Raw genomic sequence first — 28,000 nt, forward strand, 5'->3', positions numbered from 1 at the left:
ATCTGTAGAATCTAAATAAGCATAATTTTGTTCTGATTTTATCTCAGAACTTTGCTTCCCAATCCATGACCAAGCACACTCATCACCTGTCCTAATTTAATATCCCCCCCCCCCCTGCAATTGAACTACAGCAGCCTATGAAACAGTTGATTGTGGCTTAACTCACCAGCTCCATTGATGTAAAACCATGTTGGAGAATCAATGTCAAACAAAGTCCCTGCCAGTGCTTCTCCATGCCCTTCCCCGGCCCCACAGGACAGTTTGCCCGTTACATCACTGGGAGAGAGGATAGGAGAAACTCCCACCCATTTTTTTTTTCAAGAATCTAGGCCTGTCAGACGATGAGCTCAGCAGATGGAAGGTTAGCTTACTGATCCCTCCTGCCCACGCTGAGATATTCTGGCACAGGCAGCGGAAAGAGGATCACAATTCTCCCCACTGCCCAAGATTGTTTTCTGACTTCCTTCCACCTTCCCCATCCTCTCCCTCTCTCCTCCAGTGCTTCCTCACTTTGGTCCAATTATCCATTCTTCCCTATAACCCTGGTAGCCCTGATGACACAGCATGTCGACTAGTTCATTCTTAAAAATACACGTTTTAAAATCATCACAACACAATTTCAGACTTCTTTATTCAGTGATACACAAAACTGTAGTTGCTTCTCACATTCTATTTTCAGCACCAGAAAGCCGTATCTTTAATCACACTATTTAAAAAATTGCTTACTTAAATTTAAAGGTCAAATTATTCCCACATGACTATTTTAGGTCCCATTCAGTAAATATCTGGAAAATGACAAGTACTACACCTTCCTTACACTGCGTACAGTAGAAACTTCAAGCAGTGCAGAGTGTGGGACTGACGTCAGTTGAATGGAAACCATTTCTACTGCACCTTTACCTTTGGCAAATTTTCTACTCTGCTCTTCTGGAGGTCATGAATCTTGCTGAGATAAAGTTGTGCAGGTGCTAGCATCCACCCAATACCCCATCCAAGTGCCCAATATGTGAGCATAATCACTGACTTTCAGAAGGCTATTCCACTGTGGAAGGCATCACAGCACAGACTGAGCCTGTTCTCACGTTGTATCTGCACGCATAAATGATCCACAAGACAGTCATCAGAAGCAGGAACCCTCCCTGATCATCCCTTCTGTAGGCCAGGAGGGCTGAAGCCAATTCTAATACACCAACTAATAACATGTAACTCAGTATAAACCAGGATTTGAACCTGGAAACTTCTTGCTTCACACTTCACCAAAAGATGTCCTTACCGAGTAAGCCATCAGCTGAGGAGCTTTTGGCTCTTTGATATTTAATAATCTACCTTTACAAAGCAACACAGTGCATTGCTAAGAAGCACATGACGATAGGACTCTCATTCACACCCACAGCTCCCCAGACAATGAGTTACTAAACTCAGTCAGATGGAAAGCAGTACTGCCGCATTGTTCCACAGAAGGTGGAATGATCTATGCTACAAATAAAACACTTTACCATTATCTATCAATGCACATTGGTAAACTGTAGCCCTTATATAAAACATCCTTCTTAAATGGCTATTAAACGACAGCGTTACTGGAAGGGTGTCCGCATACAATGTTATTCCAACTTCTACTGCCTAAAGATATCCGCCGGCTGAAGAAAGGTGCTCATCAGACGAATGCCAGTCACGTGCACGGAAGATCTTATTCGACACTCATTTCCTCAGTATCTTTCCGAGCACCAATAGTCTCATCGCTCAGTCTAAGCTTTAACCCTTTTATATTGTAACTCTTAAAATGATAGTTTTGTGTCTTTTACTGACTCTTCACAACAACCAAAGCAGGATAGTCTACAGAAAATAATGTCGGAAGCAACAAGAACAGATGTTAATTTGGAAGTGGAAGAGGACTGAAGAACTGAAAGGGTTAAGCTCCTTTGAGACTGTACTCGTGTCATGTTTGGAGTATAAAAACAAAGCACAAAAATATCCCCTTCTGTATAAAATAAAACACAAAAGTTCAGCGGTCCACAAGAACTGAGCCAGAGAGTTGGTAACTCAACCCCTACGTGATGGACATTCACCACCTCTTCACTGGAGCCTCATCCGTTTCTCAGGAGGAGCCTTGGTGGCTGAACTCTGCTGCGAGTTCTTTGTAGAGTCTTTTTCCTCCTGTTTGATGGTTTCAGTTGTTGGTTCTGATTCTTTTTTTACCTGCTCCACTGAAAAGCAAAAATATGCACATAAAAAAGGGTCACATTTGATATATTTGTCTAGAAGCCCACCCTATTAGCTTGATTCACAAAAAAAAACTCACCTGGCACAGGTTTGTCTCCAGATTTGGGCTGAAAATGAAAACAAAGAGTCAATATAACGAACACTTGGGGATATTCATAGCATAAGATCGAAGAAAATAAAATTTCTTACATTGCATTGTTCAGTAGTTACATTAATGTGCTGAACTCCTGTTCACTTTAATGAGCCCAGTGTTTAAAATGGGAGAGGCAACTCTCAGTTGTACAGTACTTGGTTTCTCCAGAGGGTAAGATCGCCCAGTTTCTCCAGAGGGTAAGATCGCCCAGTTTCTCCAGAGGGTAAGATCGCCCGGTTTCTCCAGAGGGTAAGATCGCCCAGTTTCCAGAGTCACTTGGTGAAAGGGAACATAGAAACTAACTAAGGTGGCAAGCGGTTCTTTTCTGGCCCAGTCAAGCACTACTTCTGACAAGCCAGCCGAGAAGCAACATTCAATAAAACCTGCCAAAGGCTGGACTGTGCCACCTTTTCAGCAAAGGAGGATGGTGTGGATGTAAGTGCGAGGAAGAGATTGGGGAAACTTGCTTTACACTTATACTGCAGCAAACTATATTTATTTCACCACTCCTTCCGAGGGTGAACCCAAAGTTTCAAGTAGAACAGATAAATGAACCTAGTCAATTCCACGTTCTATAGGCGGAGTACGTTGGACCTCCAAGGTGACTGCCATTCTTTACATCCCCCCCACCCCCAGCAATGTTTTGAATAATGACAAACCCCTTTTTAATTAAGACAGGTTCAGATCCCATTGAAGCCAAACTGGAGCTACTCCTTAACTTGCAAAGTGTAAACAGAGTGTGATAGGTATTAAAATGGGACTCGGAAGGTGCAACCCCTGGGCCCCCCAAAGTGGGATAACGGTGAGTCATTCTGCTGCACTAGATTGGATATCTCAGTGAAACCCATGTGAAAGATCACAGAATCCTATGTCCACTGTAGAATTCAAACCTTTCGCTCTCCCTACACATTGTGGAATTAAAGGAACACTACAGCACTGTCAGTAACCCATTCTGCTTCATTTAGTTTCTTTTAAAAGGACCTGAAGAGTTGCAGACAAACATTTACCTGAATGTACTTGGGCTGGAATTTTTGCCGGATATCCAGAAGCAACATGTCCACTCTCTGTCGCTGGAATATTGAACTCGGCTCCTCTTTCTTCTTTGATTTTGGTTTTACTTTATCTGGGTAAGGTAGGGAGGGAAAAAGACAAATAAAAATGCCAGCTATCTTCAAGACAGTCAGTCTGTCACCTTTTTAAATGGCTTTGTTGAATGTAAGTTAATGTACTAGATCCCTTATGGCGGTATTGTTTAACCAATTGCACTATCCCACAAAGTTCCTGTGTGCTGCTCATGCACATTGTTGAACTCGATAGCGAGTTTACGTGCATTTCAGAGGCTGGGCCTAGCACAGCAGGTCCTTTATCGCACGTCCTTGTGATAGAAAATCCTGCAAAAGTGTCAATCATTTGCATTTATTAACAGCCACTTTCTCATCAATGCAAAGGGTTTTGGGCGTGACAATATAATTTCAGAATGCACTAAAACCAAGATGTGCGAGTCCCCTCTCTCACATCACGTGGGTTTGGCTCTGTGGAGTGCAACTCCAGTGTAAGGCCAGTCCCCATTGGTCCTGCTGCAGTCGTCTTTATTTTTACCAAAATTAAAAATGATCCCAAGATATTACAAACTTACCAGCCTGGAAACTGAAGTCTGCATAGGCACAGAGCCATCTCCTGCCATATACTGCGCGATTTGCAGCCTGCAAAATAGCGCATGGTTTGCCAGCTGCACTTTGCATCCACTGGTCAATATAACCGCAACCTAAATCCCCTTACCTGCACACCCCCAGCACCTCTTTGCTACACTTCTGTCCTGTAGTTGCTGCTGTTAATTCTCTCAACTTCACAGCAGCAGCTGTGGTATTAAAATAAATTCAGATGGAACAAAGCAGTGATCCTACACTTTATAACTTAGCATTCGAATGGTCAGTAACTATTAATTTAGAAAGCTGGCACCTTTCAACCACCAGCACGAGAATCAAACTAGATTGTGCAAACCACTCAAAAAAGCATGTAAAACACTGCTTCCTGTCTGCTTAGTAATGGCAACTCCGGCAGGATTACCTTCCTCCAGAATTTGGATTTTCTGTTCGTTTTTTTGGCCAAGAAAGTAAAATCTGAGGGAGAGTCCCACAGTCGCTTTACTTCTTCAGAAGAATTTAGAGATTACTCTTTTTCATGGTATTATAAAGGCTGTGACTACAAGTCATGATTCTTAAAGGTGATGCAAACTAGCTCACTGACTGGCTGCAACAATATGATTCACAGCAATTAAACTAATTCCTGACTCTCTGACATCTGCTTTATACCTTTTAAAAATAAATTCATTCTTGGGATCTGGGCATCACTGGCAAGGCTGGCATTTATTGCCACTCCCTAGTTACCCTGAATGGTATCCTGAACGACTGCAGTCCGTGCGGTGAAGGTACTCCCACAGTGTTAGTTAGGGCGTTCCAGGAATTTGTTATTCATTTTAGCAGTTTGATACAACTGAGTTGATGCATCTTAGAGGGCAGTTAAGAGTCAACCACATTGGCGCGAGATTGGAGTCATATATAGGCCAGACCGGGTAAGGATGGCAGGTTTCCTTCCCTAAAGGACAGAAGTGAAATAGTTGGGTTTTTTCAATAATCCAACACCTTCAAGGTAGTTTTTTTTTATTTTTTAAAAAAGGTCTTTTTAAACCTGAATTCAAATTCTCAAACTGCCATGGTGGGATTCGAACTCACGGTCACTGAATTATTAGCCCAGGGCTCTGGATTACACGTCCTGTAAAATAACAACTGCACTATGTACTCTCTGGTGGCATGAATCAGTCTCCAAGCAAGAAAGTGTGGGTGAGGCGGGTTCTGTTAACACTGCTGGCTCTCTGGGTACTTGTGATGTATATGTACACAGTTTCTTTAAATAGTGCGCAGAGAGCAGGTCATTACTGCCCTGGATGGCTCACACTAAGCAATACATTTACCCAGTATGCCATTATGAGGAAGGGGCCTCAGTCCATTTTTGATATTCTATCTGGTTTATGAATAACATCTCTAAATTCTGTAGCGTATGACAAAGGCTTGCTTGAAAACAAGGACTAAGTATAAAATGTCATGGTCCCTCACCCACAGATCAAGGACAATAAGTGTCACATGTCTGGTTATGTTTTTCCACCAGTAGGTGTGTAAGATTTGGATCACAGGTCACACACAGATTACCCAAAGGGTCTTAGGAGTTGTAAGGCTTTTTATTAAAGAGCTACAGTTTAAGCATAATCAGATATTACTACATGCGATTGAAAAAGATACAGTAGACCTACAACCCATGACAGATGAGGGCGATCTACGGCCCTGGAACGGAACGAAACAACTGGACGGACAGTGTGGCAGTACGGTGGCCTCTGATTGGTTGGATTCCTGCAGTCTGCTGCAGCGGTCACTTCCGTTGGACCATCCCTCGAGCTGTTGGAGGTGTTAGGTCATCAGCCACCTCAGAGGCTAAACTTGACCAAGGTGTTAGGCCGTAGCCACCTCGGGGAAGCCTTCGCCCCTAACTGCCTAACTATTTCTTTTTTGGTCCCTTATTTTTATACGTTATTTTGGTGGGCTGGTGGATACCTGGTGTCAATCATGGCTGACAAGGCCTTCCTCTTATCTTTCTGAGGAATGTCTTGTTATGTTTCTTTAAGGATATTTTATGATTTTCTGGCTCCATATTGTCTAACTATCATTCTACCAACCTGTGTTGTTTTGTATTTTACGACTCCCTTATCACTTCCATGCCCTGGCCTCCGCCATTTGTCTATTTGTGCGTGTCATTTGGCCTTGCTGACATTCCTGTTATCCGTTTCCCGGCTGCATTCCAGTTTGTTGTCAGTCTCTATTCTAAGAATTAAAACCCCATCTTTGAATCCAACAGCTATTTCTTACAAAATAACAACAGAAAATGCTAGAAAAACTCAGCAGGCCAGGCAACATCCGTGGAGAGAAATTAGAGTCAACGTTTTGGGTCAAAACCCTTTATCAAGACTAAAGAGGCACAGGGAATGAAATAGATTAAGAGGCCAGGCTGGGAAAGAACAAAAGAGAAGAGACATTAAGAGGTATTCAAAACGAGACGAGATGGTGATTTCTTACAGGTGGCAAACTACTAAACACTTTCTGAAAGCGGTCAGCTTTAGAAGTATAGCAAGCATCCTGGTATCGCTATGTTACAACTTACCCCTCTCCTCTTGATCCTTGAAATGCCACCAGTATCCTTTGGAGGGATGGTATCGGCAGTAAGACAGAGCTTCATCAAATGCAGACTGAACAGCATGCACTGCTGTCAGCTATTTTGGGGAGGAAAAAGAATAAAAACACAACCGTTGTCACATCTCCAACAGCGTACTGTACTTTTCACGATATATAAAAAATGCTGGCTTGAAAGGGAATACAGAGAATAGCTGTAGTGTGATATCACATTGAAACAAGCGCGCTACATCTGGCCTGCAGGATGTTTAAACAGTATCACACTGAGGCCGTCATGGTGTTCGACTTAGACAAGTAATTACACAGTTAAGTTTCAAAATGGAGAACATTTGTGTATGGCAGAGGAGGAACATGGCAGCTACACACAGCCTGTGTAGATCCGTAACATTGTCAGTACTGGGTTCGAAAGACTCATGAAAGCAACCCAGTCCGGATGGGATGCATCCTAGGTTGTGGGGAGAAGCAAGGGTAGAAATTGCGGAGGTGCTGGCCACAATCTTTCAATCCTCCTTAGATACATGGGGTGGTGCCAAAGGATTGGCGGATTGCAAATGCTACACCCTTGTTCAAAAAAGGGGAGAAGGATAAACCTGGCAACTACAGGCCAGTCAGTTTAACGCCAGTGGTGGGAAAGCTTTTATAAACAATAATCCGGGAGAAAATGAAAGTCCACTTGAACAAGCATGGACTAATAAAGGAGAGCCAGCACAGATTTGTGAAGGGCAAATCATGTTTGACTAACTTGATTGAGTTTTTTGATGAAGTAACAGAGAGGGTGGATGAGGGCAGTGCAGTTGATGTTGTGTATATGGACTTCCAAATGGCTTTTGATAAAGTACTACATAATAGGCTCGTTAAAAAAATTGAAGCCCATGGGATAAAAGGGGCAGTAGCAACATGGATACAAAATTGGCTACGAATAGAAAACAGAGAGTTGCGGTGAATGGTTGTTTTTCACACTGGAGGGAGGTATACAGCGGAGTTCCCCAAGGTTCAGTACTAGGACCACTGCTGTTTTTGACATACATTAATGACTTGGACTTGAGGGTACAGGACACAATTATGAAATTTGCAGATGACACGAAACTTGGAAATGTAATGAACAGTAAGGAAGATAGTAATGGTGGGATGGGCGGACACATGGCAGATAAAATTCAACACAGAAAAGTGTGAGGTGATGCATTTCAGTAGGAAGAATAAGGAGTAATGATCCCCCTAAGGTGCGCGGCCGCAATCGGGAGTTCCCGTGCAGGCTGCTCACCAGCTGCTGCTGCTGGAAGATACCGCACATGCACAGCATATTTAAAGGGACCACGCACGAAAAAAAAAATTAGACGTAACATTGTTGAGAGACCATACATACTAAATGGTACAATTTTAAAGGGGGTGCAAGATGAGAGAGACTGGGGGGGGGGGGGGGGGTGTTTGTGCAGAAATCTTTGAATGCAGCAGGACAGGTTAACAAAGCAGTTAATAAAGCATATGGAATCCTGGGCTTTATAATAGACATCGAGTACAAAAGCCAGGAAGTTATGCTGCACCTTTATAAAACACTAGTTCGGCCCCAGCTGGAGTATTGTGTCCAATTCTGGGCACCACACTTTAGGAAGGATGTCACGGCATTGGAGAGGGTACAGAAGAGATTGACTAGAATGGTTCCAGGGATGAGGGATTACAGTTACGTGGATAGACTGGAGAAGCTAGGGTTGTTCTCCTTAGAGCAGAGAAGGCTAAGAGGAGATTTGATAAAGGTCTTTAAAATCATGAAGGGTTTAAATAGAATAAAAAGAGAAACTGTTTCCAATGGCTGAAGGGTCGATAACAAGAGAGCGCAGATTTAAGGTGATTGGCAAAGAACCAGAGGCGACATGAGGAAAAACTTTTTACACAACGAGTGGTTAGGTTGGAATGCACTGCCTGATTGGGTGGTGGAAACAGATTCAACAGTAGCCTTCAAAAGGGAATTGGATAAATACTTGAAGGAGAAAAAATTGCAAGGATATGAGGAAAGAGTGGGACTAACTGGATTGTTCTTGAAAGAGCTGGTGCAGATTCGATGGGCCGAATGGCCTCCTTCTGTGCTGTATTATTCTGTGGTTCTATGATTTATTTTTGAAGGTTTACTGAAATGTTCGCATTTAAGTTTGACATTGTTAGTTTCCCTTTTTTATCAGTCTAATGGGCTTTTGCCTTTTTCTGAAATGTAAATGGTGAGTGACAAGTATATCAGGTCACACAAAACACCTATCAATTTTCGCTGTTACACCACTTATGTATAATGTAACTGCAGGGGGAGGGAGGGGAAAGAGAAGGAACATTGGTCTTTTTTTCTGGCAGATAAGGCAAACTATAAAAATGCTAATTTGCACTGCAAGCAAAATAAATTGGCCTAGATCCTCAGTTTAAGTGATCTAGGCAACCTCATCAACATTCACAACACTTAAAATAAATCATTTTAATTGGGACATCATATCTAGTAATAAAAAGTCACTTCAAACAAAGTCACCCACCATTCTAGAGTTTATTACTGATCCCAAATCAGGAGCCTGATACACCACTCCAGCAATGATATAATAGTCAGCCAAAGGAGTAACTAGAAAAGGGGGAAAAAAATCACAAAGAATGAATATAAAATTATACAGAGTAGATTTTCTTGTCAGGGATAAAAGATAAATAATGTTGCACACGTTTTTAATCTTGATTGAGAGACAATCATTTTCATTGCAGCAAATGAATCTGGGCATGCAAGAGATGCGGCTCTATATCCCATCACTTCAGTGAAGGTGGGCCGGCATAATGCAATCGTGCACATGGAATTGGCCTTCAGTGAAGTAATTCGATATGGAACTACAGCAGGAGTACCAGCGGGATTCCAATCTTAAATGTTTTTTGTGAATCTATTGTCTTCCTGAGATACTCACCACCTGAACCAACAAGACAAGACAAACATACTTGTGTTTATATGGTACATTATCACATCTCTCTCAAACTTCTTAAAGCACCTCATATACAATTAAGGTGCAGTGACTTACGTAGACTTACGGGAGCCATTCTGCACAAAACAAGATCCCCCAAAAGCGACAATGAAATGAATGAGCATTTTTGCTATTGTTTCAGGGAAAGACGGGTTCTTCAAATAGTGCCGTGGGATCTTCACCATCCACCTGAACACCACAACAGGTAGACAAGCTTCAGATCAAAGTCTCAGCCGAATAATAGTACCTACCACTATGCAGCTCTCCCTCAGTACTGTGATCAAGTGTCAAAATTGGTTATGTGCTCAAATCCTAGTAGAGGGGCTCAAACCCTAACCTTCTGCCCCAGAGGCACGAATGCTCAGGCACAGGCACAATGGGCTGAATGGCCTCCTTCTGTGCTGTATCGTTCTATGAATGCTAGCCCTTAGGGTCGAAGATGGATGGCTCCCTTGTGGACCTCAGTCAAACAGCGGCATTGGAGCTGGCTGCTTGCAATCGCACAACAGTGGATTGGGAGTGATCCGCACTGCCCCAGTTACAAAAGGAAAAAAGGGAAAAGGTTACGAACTAAAATATACTGAGTTTTCAAAACATTCTGTCTCATTGCTGACTCAGAATGCTCCTTCTGCTCCAGAGCAGAGTAATGGATGGTGATTGTCTGTATTCGCTCAGACAGAGGATTAATGAACACAGTTTAAAAAAAAAATATTTGAGCCTAAAGAGGATTTAAATTGGAAGATGTTGGCTCTGAAATTGCAGTGTCTGTGACGGCGTCGTCGTAATCCCTTTGAAACGCCCTGCATTTCCGCATGCGCTTGCATCCGCGGGGGCTCCGAAAAAACAATCGCTGGCGCAGAGTTGGGCTATTTGCCCAGCAATTGCCCACATAAGTCTCACAGTTGATGCAAGCAGGCTTAAGGGGATATCCAAGGCTTAAATTAAACATTTACATATCCAAAATTATGCACATACGCTTTATTAAATTAGTTTATGCAAATATTGGCCCGGGTTACAATTTTAATGATGTATGAAATTATCAAAAAATTACATTTTTATTGAGTTTGGTGGAATGAAGTTAATTATGATTAAAATTAAAATTCTGTTAATTGTATTAATTTTTATATTTCGGGATTCCATGCATATCATTAGGGGATGTCCTTCGTAAATGATTGCAATGGAATTCTCATGTCATTGGCGGACCGGGCCCATGTGATCCCAGGGACGCTTCGAACCGCCTGCGTCCCTGGGATCCGTGGGCCATTACGCTGCCCTCCGCCTCGAGGCCCGAGACCACAGCTTTGCACAGCCTGGGCGCCAGGAGGTAAGTTTATTATTGTTTCGTGGGCCGGAGGGGTACTCCGGAGGTACACCTCCACCCGCAATTTCTAGGCCATTGTCGTCCCAACTCCAAACACCTCCTCAAAACCTACCCTTTCTCTACTTTCAGCCATCTCCCTAAACTTTTCTCCCCCATTCTTGCCGAGTCCCCAGAAAATCCCCTATCCATCCTATAAAGCATCTTAAGACATTTTGGCCGGGAATTTCCTCGGAGCTGCTCCTGCTCCGCGCCATAACTTCGACGGAGGTCTGGTGGAAACGGAGTATCTCTGAGCTAATTTTTGGCCTTTGGAACATGAAAGATGATGCAAAATGGTAAATGGTGTTGGGGGAGGATTTACACACACCAAGCAAAATTTTCAAAGTAAGCCTTCAGAACGTGATAGATGGAACGATGTAATGAGCCATCAAAACAAATGCTTTATTTTCCAATTGTATTTATATGCATAAGCTCAAGTTGCTATATCCTCTACAATGTATGCACCATACCCGTCTACTTAATGACACAACATGCCTCCAAGTAGGCTCTTGCACTATACAGCTATTTTTTTTAAAAAGCACTCTCGGCTCCGAGTCAGAAGGCTGTGGGTTCGAACACCACTCCAGAGACTTGAACACACAGTCTACACTGCCACTTCAGTGCAGTACTGATGGAGTGCTGCACTATCAGAGGTGCTGCCTTTTGGAAACTGAGGCCCTTTCTGCCCTTGCAAAAGATCCCAAATTTGAAGAACATAAGATGTAGGAGCAGGAGTAGGTCATTCAGCTCTTCGAGCCTGCTCCGCCATTCAGTATGATCATGGCTGATCTTCTACCTCAACTCCACCTTCTCGCACTATCCCTATATCCCTTGATTCCTTTAGTATCCCTTAGAAAAGGAGCAGGGGAGATCTCCAAGTGTCCTGGCCAGTACTTATCCCTCAACCAGCACTGCTAAAATAGATTATCTGGTCATTGTTATTGCTGTGTAAATTAGCTGCCACGTTCCCCTACATTGCAACAGCGTCTACACTTCCAAAGTATTTCATTGTCACGTGCTGTATAGTAAGAACATCTTAATTTAGCTGCATTCTCCCATTTGTCAGAAAATGTAAATACGGATTTAGTTCTGCAAATATGGGAAGTTATAATGCATAATATTTGGAAAATGGAGAAAGCAAAGAATATGAAGACTTTAGGGAGGGATGAATAGAATTGTTCATGCCACATGTTTAATCAAATTTAATGAATTAAAAAGCATCCTGCAGTACAGGTGATGATGGTTACCTTGCAGTGTGACACTTTTAAAAGCCACCTTCTTTTTCATAATTAGGAGCTGAAGTATTCAGATGGTGAATGTATTTTTGTTGACTTAGGAGTTGCTAAGAATTTTCAACTTCAGTTCTTGGATGTTGAGTCATTTTTGATGAGATTTTGGGCAAGTATTTCTCCCAAAACTGTGGCAGTTCAGGAGTATGCAAGAATCTAAAGCTAAGCTACAACTATTAAATAACTGGCAAACTCTAAGCAGAACATAATCAAGAACAGTAGCATGGAACAAATCATTGGGGGGGGGGGGGTGGGTGGGTTGCAAATGCTGCAACCACTACCTATTGCTTCATCTGTATCAACGCCTCTGTAGAAAATTCAAATATTAGCCAATTCTACTGCCACTTCTAGCTGAATTAGCCCATGTTCATTTTTATCAGCTAACTTAAAAAAATGAAGTGTTTTTTTTATTATCCACTCATTTTGCACAACATACCAAAAATAACCAAGTACAGCTCGTTCCTTACAGCAGTGAGCAAGCCACTTTCAGTGCTCCAACAGTCACATGGACAAAGACATTTGGAATTTATCTTTATTGAAATTCTATATACACAACAATGTTCCAAACATTCACTACAACCAGTACACCAATGTTCTCATGGCAAACTTAAATTACGACAACCAGCTTCAGTGATACAGAAACTTCTTACCTTGTGTTGGAGAGTACCTATGCTGCTTTCGAATAATATACAGTATGGGTTCCTGAGCATGTAGCAGAATGTATTCCAAACCAGTCATATTGCTGCACCAGAACAAAAATAAGTGTTTGAAATGATATTTTCACCAGGTTATCACATCATCAATTTCAATTCTCACTCAGTACGAGTGCCTAAATTAGCACATAGCTTCACACACACACACACTTCATGATGGTAGCAAATGAAAGTTCTGTCACCTTATGTTTGTAAAATTTATTTATTTGATCAAATATTTCCCCCCCCCCCAAAAAAAAAATCTGAAACCCAACCCAAGACCACACCATAATATAATCCTAAGAGTCACAAGGGTATACATAGTAGGAAAGGATGAACAGGCTGGGTCTCTTTTCTCTTGAAAAATGAAAGCTGAGGGGTGACCTAATAGAGGTCTTTAAAATTATGAAAGGTTTTGATAGAGTGGATACAGAGAGAATGTTGCCACTTGTGGGGAAGAGCATAACTAGAGGCCATCAATATAAGATAGTTCACCAAGAAATCAACAGGGAATTCAGAAGAAACTTCTTTACCCAAAGAATGGTGAGAATGTGGAACTCGCTACCACAGGGAGTGGTTAAAGCGAATAGTATAGATGCATTTAAGGGGAGGCTAGACAAGTGTGTGAGGGAGAAGGGAATAGAGGGTTATGCTGATAGATTTAGATTAGGAAAGACAGGAAGAGGCTCGAGTGGAGCATAAACGCCAGCATGGACCGGCTGGGCCGAATGGCCTGTTTCTGTGCAGTATATCCTATGTAAAGGACACAGTAAAGGAGCTCATTATCATATTGGTTGGAATCAGAGGCAAGCAAGAGTCAGGTAATTGGAGGGCAAATAACAGGATTGCACAATTTTTGTTTAAGTAACCACAAACACTGCAGATAACTGGGCAACCTCACTCAGAAAGATCATGAAGACCACTGGTGTGGAAAGCTGAATGGGACACATTGATGTAATGAAGGATGTTTTTCTGGGACTGGGGTATCAACACAGTGTTGAAGCAGTAGTGACAAACTGGATTGTATTGTGATAAAAATGAAGCATTTTTCTCATTAAGATTACTTTATGGATTCTTTAACATTAGCCACAGTGTAAACACTGGGATAAGATCAATTATTGCTAGCTGGTTACTGCAAGCTGAAGGCAATTTACAATACAGTTCAGCTAGTGCTCGCACCACAGGGTAAGGCAGAGAAATGCGTAGCTCTGTAAGCCCTTGGTGCGCATAGTGTGATTGCTGCAATTGCGTATGGATGGAGGCCCATTTAGTAGGTCAAAAAATCTGGCACAAACCAATGAGGCGAGACATCTCATTCAATTATAAACATCCTATATACAAGTTCACCACACAAAAAGTGAACATCCATTTTCAAGCTTCATTTTTTTTTTAAGATAGCACAGTGGAAGTGTCTTAATGATTCTGACATATCGAGCAGAATCATTGATTACTGTAACATATACAGTTTTGCACTGAATATCATTCATTGACCTGTTCTTGGTTAAATAAATTCACTGTTGCTTTTATGAGTTAACATTTGAAATTAAGACCAATGATTTACCATGGGCCAATAAACCAAAATCATATTTGGCCTCATTTAAAAGATAATAATTTGAAAAAGGTTTTTGACATCGTCAAATTAAACTAGACTTCCACAAGGCCTAGAATTACTGCCCATCTTTTCTTGTAGCCTTCTTTTATTATGTTGAGGGAACAGGACTGACTGGGCCTAACTACAGCAGCATAGTACAAATGGCATTGTTAACTTTAAATACCAATACCAGACACAAAAATGGATTCTATTCTGTAATTCTGGGGAAAATGTTAAACAGAACTCCATTTCAACCAACACCTACTGCAAATGTTCCAGGCTAAGCCGCTGCATTTTGACAACCTCATTGTTGCAAGTGCGATCGTAAAAAGGGTTGCTTCTTTCAGAGAAGTAGTCGAGCACATTCCCTGGATTCAGTATTGGAATCCAAGCACTGTCCACCCACGAGATCCCCAGGAGGTTATCTGAGGAAATAAAACCGCACAAATAGAAGATAATTTTTTTTTAAAAACATGTTAATTGGATTAATTCATTTGGGGTACAAGGGAAGGGCAGAAAACACACAAAAGTTGCCACACAGCTTCCACTAAATTTACTTGTTCAGGTAACTAGGTATTAAGAGGAACCGTTAAATTCTTCCTCCCTCCTATCATCTGAAGCCAATTATGGGCTACTGTTCGAGGGGCATCAAGCGCCCCCCAGGGCCTCACCCAACTGCCCATTCTTCATGTGTCAGTGTAGACAGTGAAAATCAGGCAAGCTATTCAACTGTCAAGGCACCTCAGCCATTCCTACTCCTCTCTCCATCTGATTTGCACACATTTAAACAAGAGCTATAATAGTAGGAACCCTGCCTGCATTTCCCCTCCCTAGTCCAGGGTTTGAAGGCTTATTATGACAGCCTAACACCACCATAGTTGAGATTATTTAACTCAGCACAGATGGGAATTAAACCATTGATCTTGCTGGTCTATAGAACTCAATTCCACACCAGGTAATGTACTCACCAACTAAGCTATCAAAGGTTTAAACACAGTTATTTCCAACTTTGCACCAGCCACATCTATAAAATTACACCCTACCTCTACAGCCTCCTCAAGCCTTATGTTCCCTACCGAACCCTCCTGACCTCTGACTCTGGTCTACTGTGCATCCCTCCCTTTCGCTGTTCTATCATCTGTGCAAGTCTTTAGCCCTCTCAACCCTGCTCTCTGGACATCTGCATAAGCTAGAATGACACTTCAATGCAGTGCTGAGGGAGTGCTGCACTGTTGGAAGTGCCGTCTTTCGGATTAGACGTTAAACCGAGGCCTCTTCTGCCCTCATCGGGTAGACATAAAAGATCCCATGACACTATTTGAGGAACAGGGGAATCCTTCCCGGTGTCCAGGCCAATAGTTATCCTTATACCAACATCACTAAATTGGAAATCTGGTCATTGTCTCATTGCTGTTTAGGAGACCTTGCTGTGCAGAAATTGATCGCCGCATTTCCTACATTACAACAGTGACTACGCTTCAAACATATTTCATTGGTTGTAAAGCCCTTTGGAATGTCCTGAGGTCATGAAAGGCGCTATATAAATACATCTTTCTTTCTTTCGATCATCCACTCCCAAAAGCCCATCATTACTCTGCCTCCCAAAGCCTTCTGAAAACTCATCTCTTCGACCAAACATTCGGTCACCGCTCTTTAATCTCCCAATACTCAACGTCCATTCCTTTCATCCTCTGCGAAGCACCATAGGACCTTTAATCGAAGTTAATGTCCCTGTACACATTCCTTGTAATTACTATATAAAGCAGCACACCCTTAATTTCTATTTCTGAATTGGTAAGGGAACTACACCAAGTCCAAGACTCAGATTTACTTCAGTTTTTTCACCTATCCCCCTCCGAATAACAATTCAAGCTGGTTGTATGAAGAAATGGATTGCTCATAGTCTTTCATCAATTAAACTGGTCTTATGCAGTAAAATCATTACAGCACATGAACAGATGCTGCAGTATATATTTAAACTGATTCAGTAGGTGCTAATATTAAATGTTCCATTCCCCAAATGCTCTACTCATTCTCACATCCAAGGTTTATTTTTAAAGTGGACTTTTGTTTTACAGATTTGGTGGTGGGGAAACCTTTTGAGACAAGAATTAATAATATTAATTGACACTTGGAAAAATATGGGTTAATAAATGAAAGCCAGCATGGATTTGTTAAAGGCAAATCATGTTTGACTAATTTGATTGAATTCTTTGATGAAGTGACGGAGAGGGTTGAAGGTATTGTGGTTGATGTGTATATAGACTTTCGAAAAGCATTTGACAAAGTATCACATAATACTTGTTAGCAAAATTGAAATCCCTGGGATTAAAGGGGCAGCGACAGCGTGGATACAAAACTGGCTAAGGGACAGAAAGCAGAGAGTAGTGGTGAATGATTATCATTCGCTCCAGTCTGAAAAACACAGTGGTTTCCCCAGGTGTTGGTATTGGGACCACTGCTCTTTTTAATATATATTAATGACCTGGACTTGGGTATACAGGGCATAATTTCAAAGTTTGCAGATGACACGAAATTCAGAAATGTAATTAACAAGTCAGCAGACTGGTGAAATGGGCAGATACATGGCAGATGAAATTTAATGCAGAGAAGTGCGATGTGATTCTGTTGGCATATGGAACTTGGTTAATTCAGCTTCTGAAAGGTGTCCTTGTTTAGTTCATTCAATATGGGGGGAAAATGTGGTTGGTATCGAGGGAGAGAGGCACAGATTTCACTTAGCAACAGCCGGTGTTTGTTAACTATGGCCGTGGATATTTTCATATAGTTTAGATTAGAAATGTTATGTTAGGATAAGAAAGTCTAGAGACTAGAAGGTTTATCCTTACCACAGCAAGGTTTTTCTGTAATTCTAACATTGTTGATGTATGTTGAAGAAAATGCAAACTTGTGTCTCTGAACTATGCAGTAGCCAGAGACTACCATATTAGGCAATGTCTGCTCTAGTTTGATAAGAAAACAGTGTACAGGAAACTCTCTTTTACCGGCACCTAAATATCTGGAAATCTCTCTTAACCAGCAAAATTCAGGAGTAGGTTCAGGTAAGTTTTACTGTATATTAGTGGCTGTGTAACCGGGGTTCCTGGATCTGTGGCCGTGTAACCGGAGTTCCTGCACCTGTGGCCGTGCAACAGGGACTCCTGGATCTGTGGCCGTGTAACCGGGACTCCTGCACAAATGCCGTATAACCGAGGTTCCTGCACCTGTGGCCGTGCAACAGGGACTCCTGGATCTGTGGCCGTGTAACTGGGACTCCTGCACAAGTGCCGTGTAACCGAGGTTCCTGCACCTGTGGCCGTGCAACAGGGACTCCTGGATCTGTGGCCGTGTAACCGGGACTCCTGCACAAGTGCCGTGTAACCGAGGTTCCTGCACCTGTGGCCGTGCAACAGGGACTCCTGGATCTGTGGCCGTGTAACCGGGACTCCTGCACAAGTGCCGTGTAACAGAGGTTCCTGCACCTGTGGCCGTGCAACAGGGACTCCTGGATCTGTGGCCGTGTAACCGGGACTCCTGCACAAGTGCCGTGTAACCGAGGTTCCTGCACCTGTGGCCGTGCAACAGGGACTCCTGGATCTGTGGCCGTGTAACCGGGACTCCTGCACAAGTGCCGTGTAACAGAGGTTCCTGCACCTGTGGCCGTGCAACAGGGACTCCTGGATCTGTGGCCGTGTAACTGGGACTCCTGCACAAGTGCCGTGTAACCGAGGTTCCTGCACCTGTGGCCGTGCAACAGGGACTCCTGGATCTGTGGCCGTGTAACCGGGGCTCCTGCACCTGTGGCCGTGCAACAGGGACGCCTGGATCTGTGGCTGTGTAACTGGGACTCCTGCACAAGTGCCGTGTAACCGGGGCTCCTGCACCTGTGGCCGTGTACGGGGCTCTCGTACCTTGGTAAGTATACCTCTCTGTAATCCGGACTTTTTGATCAACCGGCACCACGCCAGTCCTGTCGGTGCCGGATAAAAAAGAGTTTCCTGTATAATGTATTTCCAGCATTTTCTGTTTTTATTTCAGATTTCCAGCATCCGCAGTATTTTGCTCTTGTATTAGTGTATAAATGTAAGCTTTTCCTTTGTTCAAGCAGCATGAAAAGACCCATGCCTAGGTTTGCGTGTTGTGACTAAACTCCGCTTGTGAATTGCTTTCTATGCTGAAGTTAAAGAATAAAATGATTATAACCAGAAGACTGAATTCGTTGTTACTCAAGTGAACAAACAGAAGTTTGTTTAAGACAACAGATTAATTTTAGTAGGAAGAATGCAGAGAGGCAATGTAAACTAAACAGTTTAATTTTAAAGGGGATGCAGAAACAGACAGACCTGGGATGTATGTACACAAGTCTTTGAAGGTGGCAGGACATGTTGAGAAGGTTGTTAAAAAAGCATATGGGACCCTTGGTTTTATAAATAGAGACAGAGTACAAAAGCAAGGAAGTTATGCTAAACCTTTATACATCACTGGTTAGGCCCCAGCTGGAGTATTGTGGCCAATTCTAGGCACCACACTTTAGGAAGGATGTCAAAGCCTTGGAGAGGGTGCAGAGGAGATTTACTAGAATGGTGCCAGGGATGAAAGTCTTCAATTATGTGCAGAGACTAGGGAAACTGGGGTTATTCTCCTTAGAGCAGAGAAGGTTAAGGGGAGATTTGATGGAGGTGTTCAAAATCATGAAAAGTTTTGATGGAGTAAATAAGGAGAAACTGTTTCTAGTGGCAGAAGGGTCAGTAACCAGAGTACACAGATTTAAGGTAACTGGCAAAAGAACCAGGGGCAACATGAGGAAATGAAAATGTACACAGTGAGTTGTGATCACTGCCTGAAAGGGTGGTTGAAGCAGATTCAATAATAACTTTCAAAAGTGAATTGGATAAATACTTGAAGGGAGAAAATTTGCAGGGCTATGGGGAAAGAGCAGGGAGTGGGACTAATTGGATAGTTCTTTCAAAGAGCCGGCACAGGCACGATGGGTTTAATGGCTGCCTTCTGTGTTGTATCATTTTCTGATTCTCACTTTGTGGACAAATTCCATAAAAACAAAGTTGTAGTGCCTACAACAACCAATGACGATTAGAAGAGCAATGCGCCTTAATTTGTACTGAAATGTTAAATACAGTGCAGTCAAATAGACACTAAATCAATTATCAATCAGCTAATATTCCAATTCTATTACTGATCTGTTAAATAAAATTATATATATTTTTTTAATTGTAAGATTAATTTCTAGTGGATTATCATTTTTGATTCCTCACCACAGCTGACCATTTGAACCTTCCCATGCTGAGACTACAGCATTCTGACCCCATTCCCCAGGCACCACGCGGTAGTAAGCTTCAGCACGCAGACTGCAGTGGTTCAAGAGGGCCCACCACCATCTTCCCAGGGCAACTAGGGATTGGCAAGATATGCCAGCCATGCCGACATTCTGCAAATGAATGAAATGAAGCTTAGCTTCAAACTCCATATGCTGTCCATTAACAAAACCTATTTCCACATCACCTGCCTCCACCTTTATCTCTCCTCCACTACCACTGAAACCCTAAACCATGCCTTCTGCATAACAAACCTTGCATTTATGTAATGCTTTTAATGTAGAAAAATATCCTAAGGCACGTTACAGAGGGATGAGGAAAATAGACACAAAGCCAAAAGAGATGGATTTCAAGGAGGCCTAATAGGAGAGGGAGGTGGAGAGGCAGAAGTTTATGGGAGCAAGTCCAGAGAGTGTGACCTAGACGGTTAAAAGCACAACTGCCGACGGTAGGACAAACGGAGAGGGAGATGCACAAGAGACTGCAGTCGCATTGGGAATTAGGGGCCAATGTAGGTCAGCAACAACAGGGGTGCTAGGCAAGCAGGATTTGGTGTGGGATAGGATACCAGCTTTAGAGAACTTGGGAGCTCCATTCTTGAGCTCTCCAACGCCAGCCTCTCAAGCTTCGCTCTACATACACTCCAACTCATCAAAAATTGAGCCGCCCACATTTGTCCCATTACCTCTGTACTCACCAACTCATTAAATGTCCATTGACTCCTCAGTTCAACACGTTGAATTCAAAATTCTCATCTACAAATTTTGGTCATCAAATGCTCCCAGCTCACTTAAACTTTTACACAGGCCTTTACTCTACCAGCCTGGGAGACATTGAAATCAAGGGCCCAGTGATAAGGGGATGTCATTCTAACCCATACAGGTCCACCTCTTTAACCAAGTTTTTGCTCACCCTCTTTAGCTCAGTGTCTATTTCTGATTGCACCTCTATGAAGTGCCTTGGAACATTTTTCTATGGTGAAGGCGCTATATAAATGCAGGTTGTTGTTCTTAGATGCAGCCCTGCAATGCTACCCATTAATGTGCAATCTTTCTTCTGATGTATTTGCACAATGGACATTCACTAAAATGGACCACATGGTCAAGCCTGACTGCAGGAATTGTATATATATTATGCAGCTTCAACACTTATTCATGTAAAAATGGTTATGAATATAATAACAACTTGCATTTAATGTAGTAAAACATCCCAAGGCACTTTACAGGAGCGTTATCAAACAAAATTTGACACTGAACCACACAGAATTAGGACAGGTTAAGGAGCATCTTAAAGGAGAGAGAAAGACAGAGGTTTAGGGAGGAATTTCCAGAGATTAGGGTCTAGGAAGCTGAAGGCACGGCCACCAATGGTGGAGCAAAGAAAATCAGGGATAAGCAAGAGGCCAGAGTTGGAGGAGCAGAGATCCTCGAGATCTGTGGGGCTGGAGGAGATTACAGAGCTAGGGAGGGGCGAGCCCATGGCTGGATTTGAAAAATACGAGAATTTTAAAATCAAGGTGTTACCGGACTGGGAGCCAATGTAAGTCAGTGAGCATACGGGTGAACTGGACTTATTGGCCCAGAAATTCAGGTCTCCACAGGTGAGTATGCACGGGGTACTCACCCGTGGGCCGAATGGAAGTGCCGGTTTTCTGCATGCACTGCGCATGCGCGGGAAACCGGCACTTCCGATCCTCTGAACGAAGGGGTTCAGAGGTCGAACGCACGCGCAGGAGAGGCTGAGCGTGCACTTTGAAATAAGGCTTTTTTTGCAGGTTTTCCCGGGATCGTAAGCCTGCAGGATTTAGAAATGTAAAAAGCAGGCGTAAGGCCTGCTTTTTACAAGGTAAGTGGTCAAGTAATTAAAATTAAAACATTTTTTCCACAGGTTTATTATTTTTAAATACTTTAAAGCAAGGTAAGTTTATTTTTAGCCCTGTTAGAATATTTTTTTTTTAAATTCAAAAATTTAAATTATTGTTTAAAATAGTTAATGTAATTTATAGTTTATTTAAAAAGTGTGATTTAAAAAAAAAATTATTTGAAGGTTTACTGTTCTTTTGGGGCCGTACTATTTATAAGTTTTGACAGGTCTTCCTGTCAATCTTATGAATGGGCTTTTCCCTCCGCCGATTGGCTGCCCATGGCCCACGTGATCCCAGGGGACGCATCACACTAACTGCACCCTGGGACACGCAAGCACAGCATGCCGGCAGCTGGGCCAGGCCCCGGAGCGGAATTCCACAGAGCCCTACAGCTCAACTGCCGGCGCGCAAGGTAAGTGCAGGTCGGGGGCTTACACCCACGGGAAGCCCCCGACCCGAATTTCTGGGCTGATGAGAGTTAGGATACAGGCAGCAGAGGTTTGTAAGAGCTCAATTTTGTGTAGGGTGCAAGGTGGGAGGCCGGCCAAGAGAGTATTGGAATAGTCAAATCCAGAGGTAACAAAGACATGGATGAGGGTTTCAGCAGCAGATGAGCTGAGGCAGGAGCATAGGTGAGCAATGTTACTGAGGTGGAAGTAGGCAGTCTTGGTGATGGAGAGAATATGGGGGCAGGGACTGAAGATAATGGCAATGTTTGCAGACAAATTCTTTCTTGCTGTAGCCATCCAGACCCTTGTCACCTTTAAACTTGGGGCGGATGTTTGCCAGCTCTTTGCTGATTCGCTTTATTTCTGCTTCTTTGCTTTTGCAGTTCCAAATGTCCGATATAAAGACAGCCAATCTTCTCAATATATAGTTTGATGAAATTTCTACTTATCCAGTACTGAATGTCGTACAAGCAGGGTGACAAATCCAAGGTAGTAGAATGGTCGAGAGAGATGGTGGCGAGGTAGAGCTGGGTGTTGTCAGCTTACATGTGGAACCGGACATGTCGCTGAAGGACAGCATGTAGATGAGAAATAGGAGGGGGCCAAGTTTAGAAACATAGAAGATAGGAGGAGTAGGCCATTCGGCCCCTCGAGCCTGCTCCGCCATTTAATATCATGGCTGATCATCCAAATTCAGTACCCTGTCCCTGCTTTCTCCCCATATCCCTTGATCCCTTTAGCCTCAAGAAATATATCTAACTCCTTCTTGAATATATTTAATGAATTGGCCTCAACTGCCTTCTGTGGTAGAGAATTCCACAGGTTCAACACTCTGGGTGAAGAAATTCCTCCTCATCTCTGTCCTAAATGGCTTACCCCTTATCCTTAGACTGTGACCCCTGGTTCTGGACTCCCCTGCCATCGGGAACATCCTTCCGGCATCTAGTCTGTCTAGTCCTGTTAGAATTTTAAAAGTTTCAATGAGATCCCCTCTCATTCTTCTAAACTCCAGCGAATAGACGCCCAATCGCTCCTCATACGTCATTCCTGCCATCACAGGTATCACTCAGTGCAACAAAGATTCACCATTCTCCATGGCAAGAACATTCTTCCTCAGATAAGGTGCCCAAAACTGCACACAATACTCAAGGTGCGGTCTCACCAAGGCCCTGTACAACTGCAGCAAGACATCCTTGCTCCTGTACTCGAATCCTCTTGCTATGAAGGCCAACATACCATTTGCCTTCTTAACCGCCTGCTGCACCTGCATGCTTACCATCAGCGACTGGACACCCAGGTCTCGTTGCACTTCCCCTTTTCCCAACCTATTGCCGTTCAGATAATAATCTGCCTTCCTGTTTTTGCCACCAAAGTGGATAACCTCGCATTTATCCACATTATACTGCATCTGCCATGCATCTGTCCAATCATCCAACCTGTACAAATCATACTGGAGTTTCTCTGCATCCTCCTCACAGCACAGACACCCACCCAGCTTTGTGTCATCTGCAAATACACCAAATTACCTGGTCTGGCCTATGTGTTTCTCCAGACCCACAATGTGGTTGACTCTTAACTGCCCTCTGAAATGGCTTAGCAAGCCACTCAGTTGTATCAAATCGCTACAAGAAAAAACAAGAATAAAACCAGATGGACCACCCGGCCTCGACCTCAGCACCGGCTTTGGACATGACAACGGCACATCAGCCTAGCCCAATCAACGCTGCAAAGTCCTCCTCACGAACATCTGGGGAATTGTGCCAAAGTTGGGAGAGCTGTCCCACAGACTAGTCAAGCAAGAGCCTGACATAGTCAGACGAACAAAATCATACCTTTCAGCTAATGTCCCAAACTCCTCCATCACCATCCCTGGGTAAGTCCTGTCCCACCAGCAGGACAGACCCACCAGAGTTGGCGGCACAGTGGTATACAGTCGGGAGGGAGGGAGTCCTCAACATTGACTCCAGACACCATGAAGTATCATGGCATCAGGTCAAACCTCCTGCTGATTACCACCTACCGCCCTCCCTCAGTTGATGAATCAGTACTCCTCCATGTTGAACACCACTTGGAAGATGCACTGAGGGTAGTAAGGGCACAGAATGTACTCTGGGTGGGGGACTTCAATGTCCATCACCAAGAGTGGCTCGGTAGCACCACTACTGATTGAGCTGGCCGAGTCCTGAAGGACATAGCTGCTAGACTGGGCCTGCAGCAAGTGGCGAGAACAAAAACAGCAGAAAAACCTACTTGACCTCGTCCTCACCAATCTACCTGTCGCAGATTCATCTGTCCACGGCAGTATTGGTAGCAGTGACCACTGCACAGTTCTTGTGGAGAGGAAGTCCCATCTTCACACAGAGGACACCCTCCATCATGTTGTGTGGCACTACCACCATGCTAAATGGGATAGATTCAGAACAGATCTAGCAGCCCAAAACTGGGCATCCATAAGGTGCTGTGAGCCATCAGCAGCAGCAGAATTGTATTCCACCATAATCTGTAACCTCATGGCCCAGCATATCCCTCACTCTACCATTTACAATCAAGCCAGGCGACCAACCCTGGTTCAATGAGGAGTGTAGAAGAGCATGCCAGGAGCAGCACCAGACGTACCTAATAATGGAGGTGCCAACCTGGGGAAGCTGCAACACAGGGCTACATGCATGCTAAACAACAGAAGCAGCATGCTATAGACAGAGCTAAACAATCCCACAACCAGCAGATCAGATCAAAGCTCTGCAGTCCTGCCACATCCAGTTGTGATTTGTTTAAGGGTCCACCACCAATCACGGGAGGGGGAGGCTCCATGAACATCCCCATCCTCAATGATGGCGGAGCCCAGCACGTGAGTGCAAAAGGCAAGGCTGAAGCGTTTGCAACCATCTTCAGCCAAAAGTGCCGAGTGGATGATCCATCACGGTTTGCTCCTGAGGTCCCCGCCATCACAGAAGCCAGTCTCGAGCCAATTCGATTCACTCCACGTGATATCAAGAAGCGGCTGAGCGCACTAGATACAGCAAAGGCTATGGGCCACGACAATATCCCGGCTGTCGTGCTGAAGATTTGCACTGCAAAACTAGCTGCATCTTTAGCCAAGCTGTTCCAATACAGCTACAACACTGGCATCTATCCAACAATGTGGAAAACTGCCCAGGTATGTCCTGTCCACAAAACGCAGGACAAATCCAATCCGGCCAATTACCGTCCAATCAGCCTACTCTCAATCATCAGCAAAGTGATGCAAGGTGTGGTAAACAGTGCTATCAAGCTGCACTTACTCACCAGTAATCTGATCACCGATGTCAGTTTGAGTTCTGCCAGGACCACTCGACTCCAGACCTCATTACAGCCTTGGCCCAAACATGGACAAAAAAGCTGAATTCCAGAGGTGAGGCGAGAGTGACAGCCCTTGACATCAAGGCAGCATTTGACCGAGTGTGGTACAGGAAACTTCGCGATATCCGGCACCGACGGGACCGGCGTGATGCCGATCTATGAAAACTTCCGGACCAGCGCTAATGTTGAAGGATACGGAGGTTTTCATCTCCGTATCTGACAACAAACACTGTTGCTTAGCAACAACTTGTAAACAGTCGGCCCGTACCTTGGAAGCGTCTCTGTAGAGGCTTTCCAGAGACTGACTTTTTTTCTTCTCCTAGCATTTTTTTTTAAACAAAGAAAAAAAACCTAACAAAACGGCTGCTGATTTCTGCCGTTAGATCGAGGTTTCCGGACATACAACTTCCGGATAAACCAAAGTTTCCTGTATCAAGGAGCCCTAGTAAAACTGAAGTCAATGGGAATCAGGGGAAAACTCTCCATTGGCTGGAGTCATACCTAGCACAAAGGAAGATGGTTGTGGTTGTTGGAGGCCAATCATCTCAGCCCCAGGACATCACTGCAGGAGTGCCTAGGCCCAACCATCTTCAGCTGCTTCATCAATGATCTTCCCCCCATCATAAGGTCAGAAGTGGGGATGTTCGCTGATCATTGCACAGTGCTCAGTTTCATTCGCAACTCTTCAGATAATGAAGCAGTCCATACCCACATGCAGCAGGACCTGGACAACATGCAGGCTTGGGCCGATAAGTGGCAAGTAAAATTCATGTCACACAAGTGCCAAGCAATGACTATCACCAACAAGAGAGCATCTAACAACTTCCGACATTCAACGGCATTACCATTGCCGAATACCCCACCATCAACATCCTGGGGGTCACCATTAACCAGAAACTTAACTGGACCAGCCATGTCAATACGATGGCTACAAGAGCAGGTCAGAGGCTAGGTATTCTGCAGCAAGTGTCTCACTTCCTGACTCCCCAAAGCCTTACCACCATCTACAAGGCACAAGTAAGGAGTGTGATGGAATATTCTCCACTTGCCTGGATGAGTGCAGCTCCAACAACACTCAAGAAGCTGGATACTATCCAGGACAAAGCAGCCCGCTTGATTGGCACCCCATCCACCACCTTAAACATTCACTCCCTCCACCACCGGCGTACCGTGGCTGCAGTGTGTACCATCTACAAGATGCACTGCAGCAACTCGACAAGGCTTAGTCGACAGCACCTCCAAAACTCGCGACCTCTTCCACCTAGAAGGACAAGGGCAACAGGCGCATGGGAACACCACCACCTCCAAGTTCCCCTTCAAGTCACACACCATCCTGACTTGGAAATGTTCCTTCATAATCGCTGGGTCGAAGGTTTAGTGGGAATAGGGTCAAGGGAGCAGGAGGTGGGTCTCATGGACAAGAGACGGTCAGAGAGGGCATGAGGAGATAGGAGCAAAATGTAAAAAAAATCTAAACTGCCTTTTGGGCTCATTTGAGAATGCAGCCAATGGCTCCTGAAAAACCAGCGACTAGTGAAACTGCGCAGAAAAATTAAACAAACATCAAACTCTGAATATGGCAAACTAATTGTTCACAGATACTCCAAAACAATAGAGCGTCATTAACCAAAGAGGACCAAAAAAACAAATCCCACTCCGACAAACTGAAGCCTATCCCCGGGGTAAGAGCTCCCTCCGCCCCTGGGGGCAGATCCCGTCTCACTCCTCAAAGGTGGCCTCCGGCTCACAGCCCGGACTCGGAGCCCCAGGAAACACCCGCTGAAGCTGCTCTTTACCTCTGCCGTCCACCGCTGCCATATCTATCTACAACCGGCGCACAGACAGCGCATCACCGCCAAAGGGCGCGTCGAGATGACGCACGAAGCCGGCAATCCCTGCTTGAAGCGAAGTATCGCAATGAGCAAACAATGGGCTCTGAGCAAACAGTATGCTCTGCAAACAGTATGCTCTGAACAATAGGCTCTGAACAATGAGTGTTGAGCAAACAGTATGCTCTGAACAATAGGCTCTGAACAATGAATGTTGAGCAAACAGTATGCTCTGAACAATAGGCTCTGAGCAAACAACGGGCTCTGAACAATGGGCGCTGAGCAAACAATCGGCTCTGAGCAATGGGTTCTGAACAATGGGCGCTGAGCAAACAATGGGCTCTGAACAATGGGCGCTGAGCAAACATTAAGCTCCGAACAATGGGCTCTGAGTAATGGGTTCTAAACAATGGGCGCTGAGCAAACAATGGGCTCTGAACAAGGGGCACTGAGCAAACAATGTGCTCTGAACAATGGGTGCTGAGCAAACAATGGGCTCTGAACAAGGGACGCTGAGTAAACAATAGGCTCTGAGCAGTGAACACTTCAATTTTTTAAACTCAAATAGGTCACATGTATCTTACTTTTTTGCAGGAGGAATTTTTTGTATCTTCATCAACCATGACTTTAATTTATATACTGCTCCGCACTTAGAGAACAACTTCTCGGAGGCTTTGCAAAAAGAAAG

At 43.9% G+C, this 28,000-nt stretch overlaps 1 protein-coding gene across 2 annotated transcripts; it reads right to left on the reverse strand.

Moving 5' to 3' along the window:
* Positions 1-606: 606 nt before the first annotated feature.
* Positions 607-27,377, reverse strand: med6 (mediator complex subunit 6). 2 transcript variants are annotated; one of them, XM_086003617.1, is made up of 8 exons: positions 27,280-27,377; positions 14,764-14,923; positions 12,866-12,957; positions 9,102-9,184; positions 6,563-6,671; positions 3,361-3,476; positions 2,300-2,327; positions 607-2,204 (listed from the first exon to the last, which is right to left on the reverse strand). In XM_086003617.1, the coding sequence occupies exons 1-8, from the start codon at positions 27,299-27,301 to the stop codon at positions 2,074-2,076; spliced, it is 741 nt and encodes a 246-aa protein (XP_085859743.1). In that variant the 5' UTR covers positions 27,302-27,377; the 3' UTR covers positions 607-2,073. The 2 variants fall into 2 exon arrangements, 1 of the variants encoding a protein (XP_085859743.1); XR_015080308.1 differs by lacking the exons at positions 607-2,204; positions 2,300-2,327; positions 3,361-3,476; ... (2 more) ...; positions 12,866-12,957; positions 27,280-27,377 and adding an exon at positions 15,056-19,601 and having other exon boundaries at positions 14,836-14,923.
* Positions 27,378-28,000: the final 623 nt, after the last annotated feature.

Source organism: Somniosus microcephalus, chromosome 12 (assembly GCF_052327205.1).
Source record: "Somniosus microcephalus isolate GS21.2 chromosome 12, FLI_Smic_1.0, whole genome shotgun sequence".
NCBI lineage: Eukaryota > Metazoa > Chordata > Chondrichthyes > Squaliformes > Somniosidae > Somniosus > Somniosus microcephalus.